We start from the raw sequence: 16,100 nt of genomic DNA on the forward strand, positions 1-16,100 counted from the left end.
TCTCAACAACACCTGAAAAGAACTGTTCCAAAAGATCCCATTGACCCATCTACGTGTACACAACCAACATCATCCAACCGTAAACTGTCTGCCAGTTTTGGAACACAACATATCTCAGTTGCTGTTTCTTCAAGAATGAGCAAGTATTAAGCCCAAGTGTTTGTTTTTGTCAGTAATAGAGCTCGAAAAACAAAAATCCCTTTATTTTTCCAGTTAACCAGTGCGCTTGTGTGGGAGTGTAAGGCGCTACGGTAAAAAGGGAACTTTAATATTTCAATCTGTGTGTTTATGCTTTGCTTCACTACTAGTTAAGACTTGTTTTATAATAAACTGATAATTTTGCTGTTTATTGAAGAAACCTGGTTGGTGTGTTTTATTCTGGGATTAAAAATAGAGTCAATGATTGACAGTATCGGTAAGTAGGAAAAATTTAAATATACGTTGTGACCCATGGAGAAGTGGAACTACAATAAACAGTGCACTCCTCCCGCCTCGGACATAACAACAGTGAACACACAAAACAGACACTGTGTGAAGATTCTGTACTGATTTGTACCTGCTCAACTGCTTCCCAAAAAGTGAAACATGCACAATAATGTCTCTCCGAGTTGATATCAGTTAAAACAGCCACAAAGAAGTTTGGAGATTTCCTTTCGAGAACCAAGTGCCATCCACTTGGCTGACAGAACTGCAGGAAGGGAGGGAGGGAGAGAGAAAAATGAAAAATTCAGACACAGAAAATGCGAAATCAGGTTTTTTTTTTACACAACCAACATCATCCAACCGTAAAATACGCACCCACCTGGAAACCCTGATACTTAACCTCGTGAAAGCCCCAATATTAACTGCCTTGAAGTCCAAGGGCAACAGCTGTTGTAACAAACAGGAAAGTAGCTAAAACTACAGTTAAATAAAAATCTAAATTGTATTCTAGGAGAGAGAGAGGGGCGCGGGCGGGGCGAGAGGGGGGCGCGGGCGGGGCGAGAGGGGGGCGCAGTCTGAAATGGCCATCCGCTTATCTTGATACTATGCCCCCTAGTTCTAGACTTTACAACCAGGGCTAAACAGCTTCTCAACATCTACCCTCTCAAGGCCTCTCAGAATCTTATGTTTCAATAAGATCACATCCTTCCAAACTCCAGACAGTACAAGTCCATTCTACTCCACCTCTCCTTGTGGACAGCCCTCTCATCCCAGGAATCAATCCTCATGTCCTCCCCACAGCTTATTTTTCCACCTTGCTTTGTATCGTTAGCAAACGATATATTACAGTCGGTCCCAACATACCCTCTAATTTTGTTTTAGAGTATGTCGGCAATTGTTAAGCATAGCCCTTTTATTTTTATTGTGCAGCCGCGTACAGACAGTAACTTAAAAAATCCGACTTGTACATGGCCTGCAGAGGAGCTTTCAGGTTGTTGCACGGCTGCGCAGCTTAGAAGAAACGCTGCTCAGTCCTTTCATCTAGCACATTAATATAGCTTAAGTAGTTGAGGCCTCAGTAGTGATCCTTGCGACACCTCACTAATAACAGCCTATCAACCTGAAAATGGCACGTTTATTTCTTCTGTTTTCTGTCCTTCAACCAATCCTCTCTCCATGCTAATATATTACCTCAATCACATGACTATCATGTGCAACAACCCTTCATGACATCTTGTCGGAATTTAGAGAATCCCAATATACGACATCCCTTTTATCTACCCTGCTAGCTACATCTTCAAAACACTCAAATTTGTCAAACGCCCTTTCCCTTTCATAAAGCCATGTTGACTCCACCTAATCATATTATAATTTTCTAAGTGCATAGTTAAGTACCACTTTTTTAAGCTTTCTTCATCGCTATAATCACCTCTCGAGAGTCTTACTGTACACTTTTCTCGTTTAATATTCTTCCTATGATGGAGCACCCAGAACTGCCACAGTACATCAATTGTGGCTTTTCCAATTTTTTGTAAAAATATACTATCTTTCTTCATATCCTAGAATGCTATTTGCCTTTATGTGGCCTTTTCTACCTGTACTGCCAGCTTTAAAGAAGTCCATCACATCTCTTGATTGCTGTGCCTGTCATCTATTGAGGTACTCATCCTTTCACTGTTCTTTTTCCCTAAATGTACTTCAAATTTCTGCACCTATCTGCCCAATCAGAATACGCCAACTGTTTTGTGCCTCGCAAGGAACCACAACAGCAATGAGTTGAATAGCAGTTAATCTGTTTTTGATGGTGCTGGTTGAAACAGCAGTGTTGCCCAGGAGACTTGATGAAACTCCCTGCTGTTTTTCAAATAATGTCATCGGATTCTCAATGTCCACTGAAAACATCTGCACAGATAAGATGGGGTCTCATTTTAACACGCATGAAAAACATAACACATCTTTGAATACTGCAGTACAATGTCAGTTCAGATTATGAAGAAACTCTGCCAGGCATCTAACCTGTGTCGATTTATAAGTGTTCAATGGGCAGTGTAAAGACAGCATTACGATGTCTGTCCGAATAGCACGAGACTTCAATACTGGATTCGCAGTATATGAAAATGGTCGGAACACAGTTGGCCCAATACCTACCCCCACGAAAGGGACACTCATTCACTACCTACTCATCTATTGACAAAACATTGCCAGTTATTAAAACATCCTTCATCGAAAGCAAGGAAGACAGTGGAAGCAGTCCTCTAACCTGAACTACTGCAAGGCTGTGGGGAGATGCCCAAGTGCATGATACTCTCACCACTGCAGACTGGGATCAAAACCTGCAGGAAGTTACTGCAGTCACTTTCACCTAATTCCAAACCGCCATAGCCATAGGCTGGGCAGAGTAGAGAAAAATAAGGACAGTGTTTGGTAAAGAGAAAGGAGGCTGGTGTTTGGCAGAGAGAGAATGTATACCCAATCTAAAAAAATGAAACCAAAACAGTATCTTTATATGGTTTGCTGTGACTAACCAATTGAATCCCCTGCGGAAAGGGATTATCCTCCCACTCTTTTTCTGGGAAGCGCTGGATAATCCGGCCCTGACCATCACCGCTCCCTGTGAAAGAAACAAAAATTCCAGGTTAAAATCAAGCCCACAACATAGCACATTAAACCAGATTAAAATTTAAACAGTACACTGCAGTAAATCAGGTTAAAATAAGTTGTGGGTCTTGGAAAAGGTTCAGAGGAGATTTACATGAATGATTCAGAGCTTAAAGCACTTTAATTACTCAGATAGACAAAAGGTCCTTCGGCTATTTAGAGCAGTGCAGTCTTAGAGATGGTCTGATGGAGGTCTATAAAATACTGAAAGGGCTGGATGGCATCCCTATTGATAGATTATTCCAATTTAATAGATTGGGGAGGACCAGAGGCTGCGAGTTTAAACTGTTGAAGACAAGGAATGGACTAGATGTTCAGAGAACAGTGAGTCTGGGAATATGCAGCCAGCTGGTGTCGTGGGTGCTCTCTCTGCACATCTCCGTATGCGGTAATGGGGGTGTAGTTATGATGCTCCAGCCTTCCTGAGTGTGGACAGACTCAATGGACCAGCTGGACTTTTCTTGTCCATCATTTTTGTAAGTTCATAAAATGAAACTGCACTTCACCCGACACAGGTTGCCCTCCCTGTTCCAAATATTGGCAGTCTCCTGAACTCAGACTGTAGAAAAGGCCTCCTTTCAAAAGCTACCGCCAACAGGGTGTACAAATGTTGTTTTAAGAAAAAGTACCAGTACATTACTGCTTGTGCCCTGAAAACCCTTACATACTGGCACTACGTAAATATGGAAGGGCAAAAAACTTGCCAAAAGTACACCGGGAAAATGTACCAACATTACAGCTCCTCACTGCCAGCACTGTAACATAATTAGCAGCACCAGGAGAAATCTGCCACCTTTACATGATCAGGTCTATGTATGACTCCACTCCCACACTATAGGTTGAATTTAATGCCCTCTGAAGTGACCTAGGAAATCATCAGTCGTAAAACAATTTGCCACTGGAAGACCCACCACCACTTTCTCCGGCAATGCATGTGGCTTGAGTGCCATGGCCCACATCCCAAGATCATTGTATGGGTTGGCCTCAGGAGCTGAAGTTGGATGGTCAGGAGCAAGAGCAGGAGAGGATCGAGGAAGTAGGTGGGAAACTCAGGGACAAGATGAATGTGATAAGGACTGAGGGGAGATGGTAATATGGTAACAGCTTCATGAAGACAATTTTCAGACCATCTATCCCACCCATCCTTGGTGCATTTCTAAACACCCTGAATCCCACTTATTGACAAGAACCAGTCTAGTGCTCTGTTGAAACTAGTTACAGTTTCTGGTTCCAGCATCCATGTCAGTGCAGAAATTGCAGGACTTTCAGTTTTGGATCCACTATATGCAGGGATCTACAAATGAGAATTTTTACTGACTGATTAAATGAGCAGGGAGAATCACTGATGGGGCAGACTGCACATCATCGACAGGCTGGGTTTCTTATGCCATTCTTCTGCAATTTCTGTACACCTACTGACATAACTTGAAAAACCAAGAGCGACACAGCTACACAGGTCCCCAGTAGATTATACCAGGTACCCTGTCATTTGAGGAAGGGGTGGAGCATGCTGGGGGGGGTAATATACGAAGTAATCTGTCATTTGGGGACAGGGTGGGAAATATACCATGTAACTCTGGGCCAAGAAAGGGGATAATCTCTTTTGATTCATTCCTGGGATGCCAGTGTCACTGGTAAGGCCAGCATTTATTACCTAACTGTCTTCAGCTGCTTCATCAATGACCTTCCCTCCATCATAAGGTCAGAAGTCGGGATGTTCACTGAATGCAGCGTTCATTTCCATTCGCAATTCTCAGACAATGTCATTCAATGCCATTATCCCCCAACATCAGCACCCTGGGCGGGGTCAACATTGGCTGATCCGGTTACGTTTCTGATCACATAAATACTGTGACTACAAGGGCAAGTCAGAGGCTGGGTTTTCGATAATGAGTGACTCACCTCTTGACTTCCCAAAATGTTTCCACCATCGTCAAGGCACACTTCAGGAGTGTTATGGAATCTTCTCCAATTGCCTGGATGAGGATTACCTATCTCTAACTGCCTTTCTGAAGATGTAGTGAGCTGCCTTCTTGAACTGCTGCAGCCTGCGTAGTAAAGGTATCCCCACAGTACTGTTAGGTAGAGAGTTCCAAGATTTTGACCCAGCAATGCTGAAGGAACGGCGATATAATTTCAAGTCAGGATGGTGGGAGACTTTAAGGCAAACTAGGTGATGTTCCCACATGCCTACTGCCCTTGTCCTTCTCGGTCGTAGACGTCACGGGTTAGAAAGGCACTGTCAAAGAAACCTTGCAAAATCTGCTGCAGTGCATCTTGTACAAATGACAGTGTGCTGTTGGTGGAGGCAGTGAATGTTTTAAGGTGGTGGAAAAGGTAACACTCAAGCAGGCTAGTTTGTCCTGGACAGTGTTGAGCTTCTTCATCACTCAGCCAGGCAACTGGAGAGGATTCCTTCATGCTTTGAAGATAGTGGAAAAGGTTTGGGGAGTTAGGAGGTGAGTCACTCATTATCGAAAACCCAGCCTCTGACCTGCTCTCGTAGTCACAGTATTTATGTGATCAGAAACAACCAGATCAGCCAATGGTGACCCCCAGGGTGATGTTGGGGGATAAGACAATAGTAATGGCATTGAATGTCAAGGGTTAATGGTTAGACTCGCTCTTGTTGGAGACGCCACTGCCTGGCACTTGTGTGGTACAAGCATTACTGGCCATTTATCAGCTCAAACCTGGATGTTGTCTAGATCTTGTTGCATGTAGGCATCGACTGCTACATTATCTGAGGAGTTGCAAATGGAAATGAACACTGCATTCAGTGATCCTCCCTACTTCTGATCTTATGATGAAGGGAAGGTCATTGATGAAGCAGCTGAAGATGGTTGGGTCTACGACACTGCCCTGAGGAACTCCTGCAGCGATGTCCTGGGACTGAGATGATTGGCCTCCAACAACCTCAACCACCTTCCTTTATGCTAGGTATGGCTCCAGCCCAATTCCCACTGAATTCACTTTTACGAGGATTCCATGATGCCACGTGGATAGGGTACCAATCAAGCAAGCTGGGTTGTCCTGGATGGTGCCGAGCTTCTTAAGTGTTGTTGAAGCTGCACTCATCCAGGCAATTGGAGAAGATTCTATCACACTCCTGAATAGTGCCTTAAAAATGGTGTCACATATGCCACATTGTGGGATTGCTTCGCTCCGTCTATAGCATGCTGCTCCAATGTTTAGCATGCATGTAGTCTTGTACTGCAGCTTCACCAGACAGGCACCTCATTTTTAGGTATGCGTAGAATAGCTCCTGGCATTCTCTTCAACATTCTTAATTGAACCAGGGTTTGATCCTTGGGTTGATGGTCATGGTAAAGTAACAGATATGCTTAGCCATGAAGTTATCGATTGGCTGATGGCTCACAGTGCTGCATGAATGCCCAGTTTTGAGATGCTAGATCAGTTCTTAATCTATCCTATTTGGCATAGTGCTCGTGTCACATAATATGATGGAGGGTATCCTAGTGTGAAGATGGGACGTTGTCTCCACAAGGACTGTGTGGTGGTCACTCCTACCAATACTGTCATGGACAGATACATCTGTGACAGGTAGACTGGCGAGACAAGGTCAAGAGAGATTTTTCCTCGAGTTGGTTCTCTCATCACGTCACACAGGCCCAGTTTGGCAGTTGCGTCCATCAGGGCTCAGCAGTAGCAGTGCTACAGGGATGCTCTTGGTGCATCCTGGTGACACTCCTGGTGATTGGAAGCCCCCCACCAAAAGTACATTCTGTACCCTTACTACCCTCAGTGCATCTTCCAAGTAGTGTTCAACATGGGAGAGGACTGATTCAGCAGTTGGAAGGTGGTAGGTGGTAATCAGAAGGTTTCCTTGTCTATGCTATAAGACTTCATGATGTCTGGGACCAATGTTTGAGAACACCCAGTATCACTCCCTCCCAATTGTGCCAGCATCTCTGGTCAGTCTGTTCTGCCGGTGGGAAAGGAGTCTTTGATACTAGCTGATGGGCATGATTTTGTGATTGACTACATCAGACTGTCGCTCAACTAGTCTGCGTGATAATAGCTCACCCAATTTTGGTACGAGCCCTCAGATGTTAGCAAGAACGACTTTAGAGACTCCACTGGGCTGGGTGTGCTTTCATTGTATCCAAATCCAGTGCCTAGGTTGAGCTAGGTGGTCCATCCAGTTTTATTCCCATTCTAATTTTTCATCATGTTTTTGATATAACTGAGTAGCCTGCAAGGCCATTTTATAGGGTGGTTAAGAGTCAACCACATTGCTATGGGTCTGGAGTCACAGGCTGACCACACTGGGTAAGGACAGCAGATTTCCTTCCTTAAAGGACTATAAAGTAACAATCTGGCAGTTTCAAGGCTCCTAGAGTCATAGAGTTATATGGTACAGAAACAGGCCCTTCGGCCCATTGTGTCCATGCCAGCCATCAAGCACCTATCTATTCTAATCCCATTTTCTAGCACTTGGCCCATAGCCTTGTATGCTATGGCGTTTCTTATTAAATGTTGTGAGGATTCCTGCCACCATCACCCCTCAGGCAGTGTATTCTAGTTTCCAACCACCCTCTGGGAGAAAACATTTCCTTCAGAACCCCTCTAAACCTCCTGCCCCTTATTTTAAATCTATGCCCCCTGGTTATTGACCCCTCCGCTAAGGGAAAAAGTTTCTTCCTATCTACCCTATCTATACACCTCATAATTTTGTATACCTCTATCAGGTCACTCCTCAGCCTTCTCTGCTCTAAAGAAAACAATCCCAGCCTATCCATTCTCTCTTCATAGCTGAAATGCTCTAGCCCAGGCAACATCCTGGTGAATCTCCTCTGCACCCTCTCCAGTGCAATCACATCCTTCCTATAGTGTGGCGACCAGAACTGTACACAGTACTCCAGTTGTGGTCTAACCAGCGTTTTATACAGCTCCATCATAATTTTCTAATTGCTCTAATTTTCTGTGCCTCAGCGAATAAAGGCAAGTATCCCATATGCCTTCCTAACCACCTTATCTACCTGTGAAGCTGCCTTTGTGATCTACTAATTGCTAATAGAAGCTTTTTATTCCAGGTTTATTTAATTAACTGAACTTAAATTCCCAAGTTGCCATGGTGGGATTTGAACTCCTGGCTCTAGATCATTTGTTCAGCCCTGGATTACTAGTCCAGTAACATTACCACTATTCTAACCATCCAGGATTCTTAATCCTGACCAACTCCTTCAAAGAGTTGCTTTTATCTCAGGATTATGTGGGTAGGGTGCAGTCCACAATCAGAATCGAGGGTACACAATGAGAAGAGAAAGAATTTGGTGGGCTTTTCATGCCCAATGCTTTGCACCAGATAAACGCATAGCAGCAATCAGCCATCGTGCTGGTAATTCAGTGACTGAGCTTTGGGTAGACAGCAAGGAGGTAGCAGGTTGTTCTTGGTCACAGCAGGTTCATTGACTGGACAGACGACAGATGAGGGGCAGAATATGGACCTGTAATATCAAGCCTTCAGGAGCATGGCCTAGAGTTAGTAGCAGTTAATTCTCCAAACAGAGGATTTCTTCCCCGCCCCTCCCCAATAACAATGCCACCAGCAAGATGTTTGAGGAGGGGGTATAGTTTACAGCAACCAAACTTCACAGAGACTATACTTCCTTTTTGAGTACTGACAATCTTCAACATTCACTATTTTCTTAGAATTGAACACCAACAACATAGGCTTTAAATGGCCAATATTCCATACACACAGTATTTAAACAACGGTGCATTTATGTCACAATATTAAATTTAACTTTCCCTCAATTTGGCTACAGGAAAGCTGAACTACAACTCATACTCTGTATCACTGCTCATTGGCCCTAGCCAGAAACACACGTGGAGAACTGGAGACTCTCAACTGTAGCATCAGACTCAACTGTGTTTTCAGGATAAGGGAGTCAGTGCACACACATCAACCTCCCCAACCCAAACTACAGAAGCAAGTGTGAAAGTACCTAAGGCGTTGCATGCAGACAGAATCATTCCTATCTGTGATGTCCCTGTAAAGGAACAGCCTGTTACCAGCATCTGGGCTCCCACTTGGAGAATAGCTAATTGAGTTTAGTACTGAAGGGCAGTAAAAATTGCCCTTGCAGCTGCAACCCAGCCCCTTCAGGAAAGGGGGTGGGAATGAAAATTTTCTTTTAAATGCTATCTGCCGCTAGGATCAGTGCTGGGTCCTCAGCTATTTATGATCTACATTAATGACTTAGACGAAGAGATTGAGAGTAATGTATCCAGATTTGCTAATGATGCAAAGCTAGATGGGAAAGTAAGCTGTGAGGAAGATACAGAGGCTGCAAAGAGCTAAAGATAGGTTAAGTGATTGGGCAACAAGGTGGCAGATGGAGTATAATGTGGGTAAGCATGAGGTTATTCACTTTGGTGATGATAGAAAACCAGAACATTTTTTAAAAAGGCATGAAACTTCTAAATGTTGATGTTCAGAGAGACTTGGGTGTACTTATACAAGAAACAAAAGTTTGCATGCAAGTGCAGAAACTATTATGAAGAAAAAAAAGCATGTTAGCCTTTATTGCAAGGAGACTGGAGTACAACAATAAGGAAGTCTTGCTACAATTGTATAGGGCCTTGATGAGACCACACCTGGAATACTGCTTGCAATTCTGATCTCCATATTTAAATAAGGATATACTTGCATTGGAGGCATTAGAGAAGGTTCACAAGATTGGCTCCTGGGTTGAAAGGGATGTCCTATGATGAGAGGCTGAGTAAATTGGGCCTATACACTCTGGAGTTTAGAAGAATGAGAGATGATCTCATTGAAATATACAAAATCTGAAGGGGCTTGACAGGGTAGACACAGCCAGGTTGTTTTTGTTGGCTGGGGAATCTAGGGCACAGGGGCACAGTCTCAAATTCAGAGGTCGATCATTTAAGACTGAGATTAGGAGAAATTTCTTCACTCAGAGCAGTGAATCTTTGGAATTGTCTATTTCAAAGAATTGCAGTTACTCCACTGTTGAGTATATTTAAGGCTGCGAATCAAGGGTGGCGCTAAGAAACAGCACAAGGCAGCAAACATTGGCAGGAGTTATTTATTGGCCACCAAATAGTACTGGTAGTGTGGGACATGGTATTAATCAGGAGATTAAAGAAGCATGTGGCATGGGTAATACAGTAATTATGGGTGACTTCAATCTGCATATAGACTGGGCAAACCGAATGCGCATTAATCTAATGGAGGACGAGTTTCTGGAGTGTGTTAGGGTTGGTTTTCTAGAGCAGTATATTGAGGAACCGACTAGAGAACAGGCTATTTTAGATCTAGTATTATGTAATGAGAAAGGGCTAATTAATAATCTTGTTATAAAAGAACCTTAAGGGATGAGTGATCATAATATGATAAAATTTTACACAATGTTTGAAAGTGAGGTAGTTCAATCTGAAGCCAGAGTGTTAAGTTTGAACAAACGAAATTAAGGTATATGGGGCAAATCGGCTGTGGTAGATTGGGAAAATACATTAAAAGGTATGACAGTAGATAATCAGAGGGTTAGATAGGGTGGATAGTGAGAGTCTTTTTCCTCGGATGGTGATGGCAAACACGAGGGGACATAGCTTTAAGTTGAGGGGTGATAGATATAGGACAGATGTCAGAGGTAGTTTCTTTACTCAGAGAGTAGTAGGGGCGTGGAACGCCCTGCCTGCAACAGTAGTAGACTCGCCAACTTTAAGGGCATTTAAGTGGTCATTGGATAGACATATGGATGAAAATGGAATAGTGTAGGTCAGATGGTTTCACAGGTCGGCGCAACATCGAGGGCCGAAGGGCCTGTACTGCGCTGTAATATTCTAATCTAATCTAAGTACATAGGCAATGGATAGTCTTTAAAGAAATATTACATAGTTTACAGCAACTATACATTCCTTCAATGCACAAAAGCCCAAAAAGAAAAGTCACTCAACTGTAGCTAACAAAGGAAGTTAAGAATTGTATAAGATTAAAAGAAAAGGCTTATAAAAAGTTGCCTGAAATAATAGTATACCTGAGGATTGGGAGGATTTTAGAATACAGCAAAGGAGGACCAAAAACAGATAAAGCGAAAATAGAATATGAATGTAAACTAGCAAAAAACATAAAAGCGGACTATAAAAGCTTCCATAGGTATGCAAAAAGGAAATGTTTAAGACAAATGTGGGTCCATTACAGGCAGAGTCAGGAGAATTTATAATGGAAAATAGAGAAATGGCAGAGAAACTAAATGATTACTTTGTGTCTGTCTTCACTGCGGAATGTACAAGAAATCTCCCAGAATTGGAGATCCAAAGGGCCAGGTAGAATGAGAAATTGAAGGAAATTAGTATTAGTAAGGAGGTTATATTGGAGAAATTAATGGGACTGAAGGTTGATAAGTCTCCGGAACCTCATATTCCATATCCCAGAGTATTGAAAGAGGTAGCTATGGAGATAGTGAATGCATTGGTGATCATCTTCCAAAATTCTGTAGATTCTGGAACAGTTCCTGCAGATTGGAAGGTAGCAAATGTCACTCCACTATTTAAGGGAGGGAGGGAGGGAGAAAACAGGGAACTACAGACCTGTTAGCCTTACAGCAGCGGTAGGGAAAATGCTAGAATCTATCCAAAAGGATGTGATAAATGGGCATTTGGATAATAATGATCTGATTGGGCAGAGTCAACATGGGATTTATGAATAGGAAAACCCACAGGAGGTTGGTTAGCAAACTTAAAGCACATGCGATAGGTAATATACTGGTATGGATTAAGGATTGGCTAACAGGCAAAGAGTAGGAATAATTGGGTCATTCTCACGTTGGCAGGCTGTGACTGGTGGGGTACCGCAAGGATCAATACTTGGGCCACAGCTATTCTCAATATATATCAATGATTTGGATGTGGGGACCAAATGTAATATTTCAAAGATCGCAAATGACACGAAACTAGGTGGGAATGTGCGTTGTGAGGAAGATGCAAAGCGGCTTCAAGGGGATTTGGACAGACTTAGAAAATGGCCAAGAACATGGCAGATGCAATATAATGTGAAAAAATGTGAGGTTTCCACTTTGGCAGGAGAAACAGATGTACAGAGTATTTCTTAAATGGTAAGAGATTAGAAAGGGTAACATAGAAACATAGAAAATAGGAGCAGGAGTAGGCTTTCGGCCCTTCGAGCCTGCTCCGCCATTCATTATGATCATGGCTGATCATCCAACTCAGTAACCTGTTCCCGCTTTCGCCCCATATCCTTTGGTCCCTTTCGCCCCAAGAGATATATCTAACTCCTTCTTGGAAACATACCATGTTCTAACCTCAACTGCTTTCTGTGGTAGCGAATTCCACAGGCTCACCACTCTCTGGATGAAGTAATTTCTCCTCATCTCAGTCCTGAAAGGTTTACCCCGTATCCATAGACTATTACCCCTTGTTCTGCACTCCCCCACGATCGGAACATCTTCCCTGCATCTACCCTGTCAAGTCCTTTTACAATTTTATAGGTTTCTATGAGATCACCCCTCACTCTTCTGAACTCCAGCGAATATAATCCTAACCGACTCAATCTCTCCTCATACGTCAGTCCCGCTATCCCAGGAATCAGTCTGGTAAACCTTCGCTGCACTCTCTCCATAGCAAGAACATCCTTCCTCAGATAAGGAGACCAAAACTGCACACAATATTCCAGGTGTGGCCTCACCAAGGCCCTGTATAATTGCAGCAAGACATCCCTGCTCCTATGGCGCAGTGGTTAGCACTGCAGCCTCACAGCTCCAGGGACCCGGGTTCGATTCCAGGTACTGCCTGTGTGGAGTTTGCAAGTTCTCCCTGTGTCTGCGTGGGTTTTCTCCGGGTGCTCCGGTTTCCTCCCACAAGCCAAAAGACTTGCAGGTTGATAGGTAAATTGGCCATTATAAATTGTCACTAGTATAGGTAGGTGGTAGGGAAATATAGGGACAGGTGGGGATGTTTGGTAGGAATATGGGATTCGTGTAGGATTAGTATAAATGGGTGGTTGATGGTCGGCACAGACTCGGTGGGCCGAAGGGCCTGTTTCAGTGCTGTATCTCTAATCTAATCTAATCTATACTCGAATTCTCTCACTATGAAGGCCAACATACCATTTGCCTTTTTTACCGCCTGTTGCACCTGCATGCTTACCTTCAGCGACTGGTGTACGAGAACACCCAGGTCTCACTGCATATTCCCCTCTCTGAGTTTCTAGCCCCTCTCTGAGTTTCTAGCCGTTCAGATAATAATCCGCCTTCCTGTTTTTACTACCAAAGTGGATAACCTCACATTTATCCACATTATACTGCATCTGCCTTGCATTTGCCCACTCACTCAACTTGTCCAAATCACCCTGAAGCCTCTCTGCATCCTCCTCACAACTCACCCTCTCACCCAGTTTTGTGTCATCTGCAAATTTGAAGATATTACATTTAGTTCCCTCATCTAAATCATTAATATATATTGTGAATAGCTGCGGTCCTCGCACTGATCCCTGCGGTACCCCACTAGTCACTGCCTGCCATTCTGAAAAAGACCCATTTATTCCTACTCTTTGTTTCCTGTCTGTCAACCAATTTTCTATCCATCGCAATACATTACCCCCAATCCCATGCGCTTTAATTTTGCATGCTAATCCCTTATGTGGGACTTCGTCGAAAGCCTTCTGAAAGTCCAAATAAACCACATCCACTGGCTGTCCCTCATCAACTCTACTAGTTACATCCTCAAAGAATTCTAGTAGATTTGTGAAGCTGGATATCCCTTTCGTAAATCCATGCTGACTCTGTCCGATTCTACCACTGCTCTCCAAGTGCTCTGCTATAAAATCTTTGATAATGGACTCTAGAATTTTCCCCACTACCAACATCAGGCTGACTGGTCTATAATTCCCTGCTTTCTCTCTACCTCCCTTTTTAAACAGTGGGGCTACATTAGCTACCCTCCAATCCGTAGGAACTGTTCCAGAGTCTATAGAATCTTGGAAGATGATCACCAACGCACCCACTATTTCTTGGGCCACTTCCTTAAGTACTCTGGGATGCATACCATCAGGCCCTGGGGAGTTATCAGCCTTCAATCCCATCAATTTCCCCAACACCATTTCTCTACTAATACTGATTTCCTTCAGTTCCTCTCTCTCACGAAACCCTGTGTTCCCCAACATTTCTGGTATGATATTTGTGTCCTCCTTTGTGAAGACAGAACCAAAGTATGCATTTAGTTGGTCAGCCATTTTTTTGTTCCCCATAATAAATTCCCCTGTTTCTGACTGTAAGGGACCTACATTTGTCTTCACCAATCTTTTTCTCTTCACATACCTATAGAAACTTTTACAGTCAGTTTTTATGTTCCCCGCAAGCTTACTCTTGTATCCTATTTTCTCCTTCTTAATCAATCCCTGGGTCCTCCTTTGCTGAATTCTAAACTGTTCCCAATCCTCAGGTCTGTTGTTTTTTCTGGCAAATTTATATGCCTCTTCCTTAGATCTAATGCTATGTCTAATTTCCCTTGTAAGCCAGGGTTTGGCTACCTTTCCCATTTTACTTTTGCGCCAGACAGGAACAAACAATTGTTGCAGTTCATCCACGCGCTCTTTGAATGTTTGCCATTGCCTATCCACCGTCATCCCTATAAGTAACATTTCCCAATCCATCATAGCCAACTCGCGCCTCATACCTTCGTAGTTTCCTTTATTAAGATTCAGGACCCTTGTCTCAGAATCAACTATGTCACTCTCCATCTTGATGAAGAATTCTATCATATTATGGTCGCTTGTCCCCAAGGGGTCTCGCACCACTAGATTGTCAATTATTCCTCTCTCATTACACAATACCCAGTCTAGGATGGCCTATTCTCCAGTTGGTTCCTCAACGTATTGATCCAGAAAACCATCCCGTATACACTCCAAGAATTCCTCCTCTACGGCATTGTGACTAATTTGATTTGCCCAATCTGTATGCAGATTGAAATCACCCATAATTACAGATGTTCCTTTATTGCATGTGTCTGATTTCCTGTTTAATGCCATTCCCAACATCATCACTACGGTTTGAGGGTCTATATACAACCCCCACTAATGTTTTTTGCCCCTTAGTGTTTCTCAGCTCTACCCATACAAATTCCACATTGTCAGAGCTAATATCCTTCCTCACTATTGTGTTAATTTCCTCTTTAACCAGCAACGCAACTCCACCGCCTTTTACTTTTTGTCTGTCCTTCCTAAATACTGAATACCCCTGGATGTTCATTTACCATCCCTGCAGGCATGTCTCCATAATCCCGACTATTTCATACCCATTTACATCTATTTGTGTGATTAATTCATCCACTTTATTGCGAATGATCCGCGTGTTAAGGCACAAAGCCTTAAGGCTTGTCTTTTTAACATTACTTGTCCCCTTCCCACTGTTTTTCACTGTGGCCCTGTTTGATTCTGGCCCTTGATTTCTCTGCCTATCACTTTTCTTATTCCCCTTACTGTCTTTTGTTCATGTCTTTGATCCCCCCTCCTCTGACTCCATGCAAAGGTTCCCATCCCCCTGCCATTTTAGTTTAAACCCTCCCCAACCACTCTAGCAAATACTCCCCCCAGGACATTAGTCCCGGTCCTGCCCAGGTGTAACCCATCCAGTTTGTACTGGTCCCACCTCCCCCAGAACTGCTCCCAATGCCCCAGGAGTCCAAAACCCTCCCCCTCACACCATCTCTTCAGCCACGTATTCACCCGATATATCCTACTATTTCTACTCTGACTAGCACGTGGCATTGGTAGTAATCCTGAGATCACTACCTTTGAGGTCCTACTTTTCAACTAACTTCCTAACTCCCTATATTCTGCTTTTAGGACCTTATCCTTTTTTTTTAAACCTATGTCGTTTGTACCAATGTGTACCACGACCACTGGCTGTTCACCCTCCCCCTTCAGAATGTCCTGTAACAGCTCTGAAACGTCCTTGACCCTCGAATCAGGGAGGCAACATGCCATCCTGGAGTATCGTTTGCGGCCACAGAAA

At 43.4% G+C, this 16,100-nt stretch overlaps 1 protein-coding gene across 2 annotated transcripts in view; it reads right to left on the reverse strand.

Moving 5' to 3' along the window:
- sbf1 (SET binding factor 1) overlaps window positions 1-16,100 on the reverse strand; it is a 140,021-nt gene that overhangs the window by 95,178 nt on the left and 28,743 nt on the right. For both annotated transcript variants that reach the window (XM_068059303.1, XM_068059302.1), the window contains exons 2-3: window positions 2,949-3,034; window positions 557-688 (exon numbers count right to left, since the gene is read on the reverse strand). In XM_068059303.1, the coding sequence (XP_067915404.1) occupies window positions 557-688; window positions 2,949-3,034 (218 nt within the window). The remainder of the gene's footprint in view (window positions 1-556; window positions 689-2,948; window positions 3,035-16,100) is intronic.

The sequence above is a fragment of the Heterodontus francisci genome, chromosome 27, assembly GCF_036365525.1.
Source record: "Heterodontus francisci isolate sHetFra1 chromosome 27, sHetFra1.hap1, whole genome shotgun sequence".
NCBI classification, from domain to species: domain Eukaryota; kingdom Metazoa; phylum Chordata; class Chondrichthyes; order Heterodontiformes; family Heterodontidae; genus Heterodontus; species Heterodontus francisci.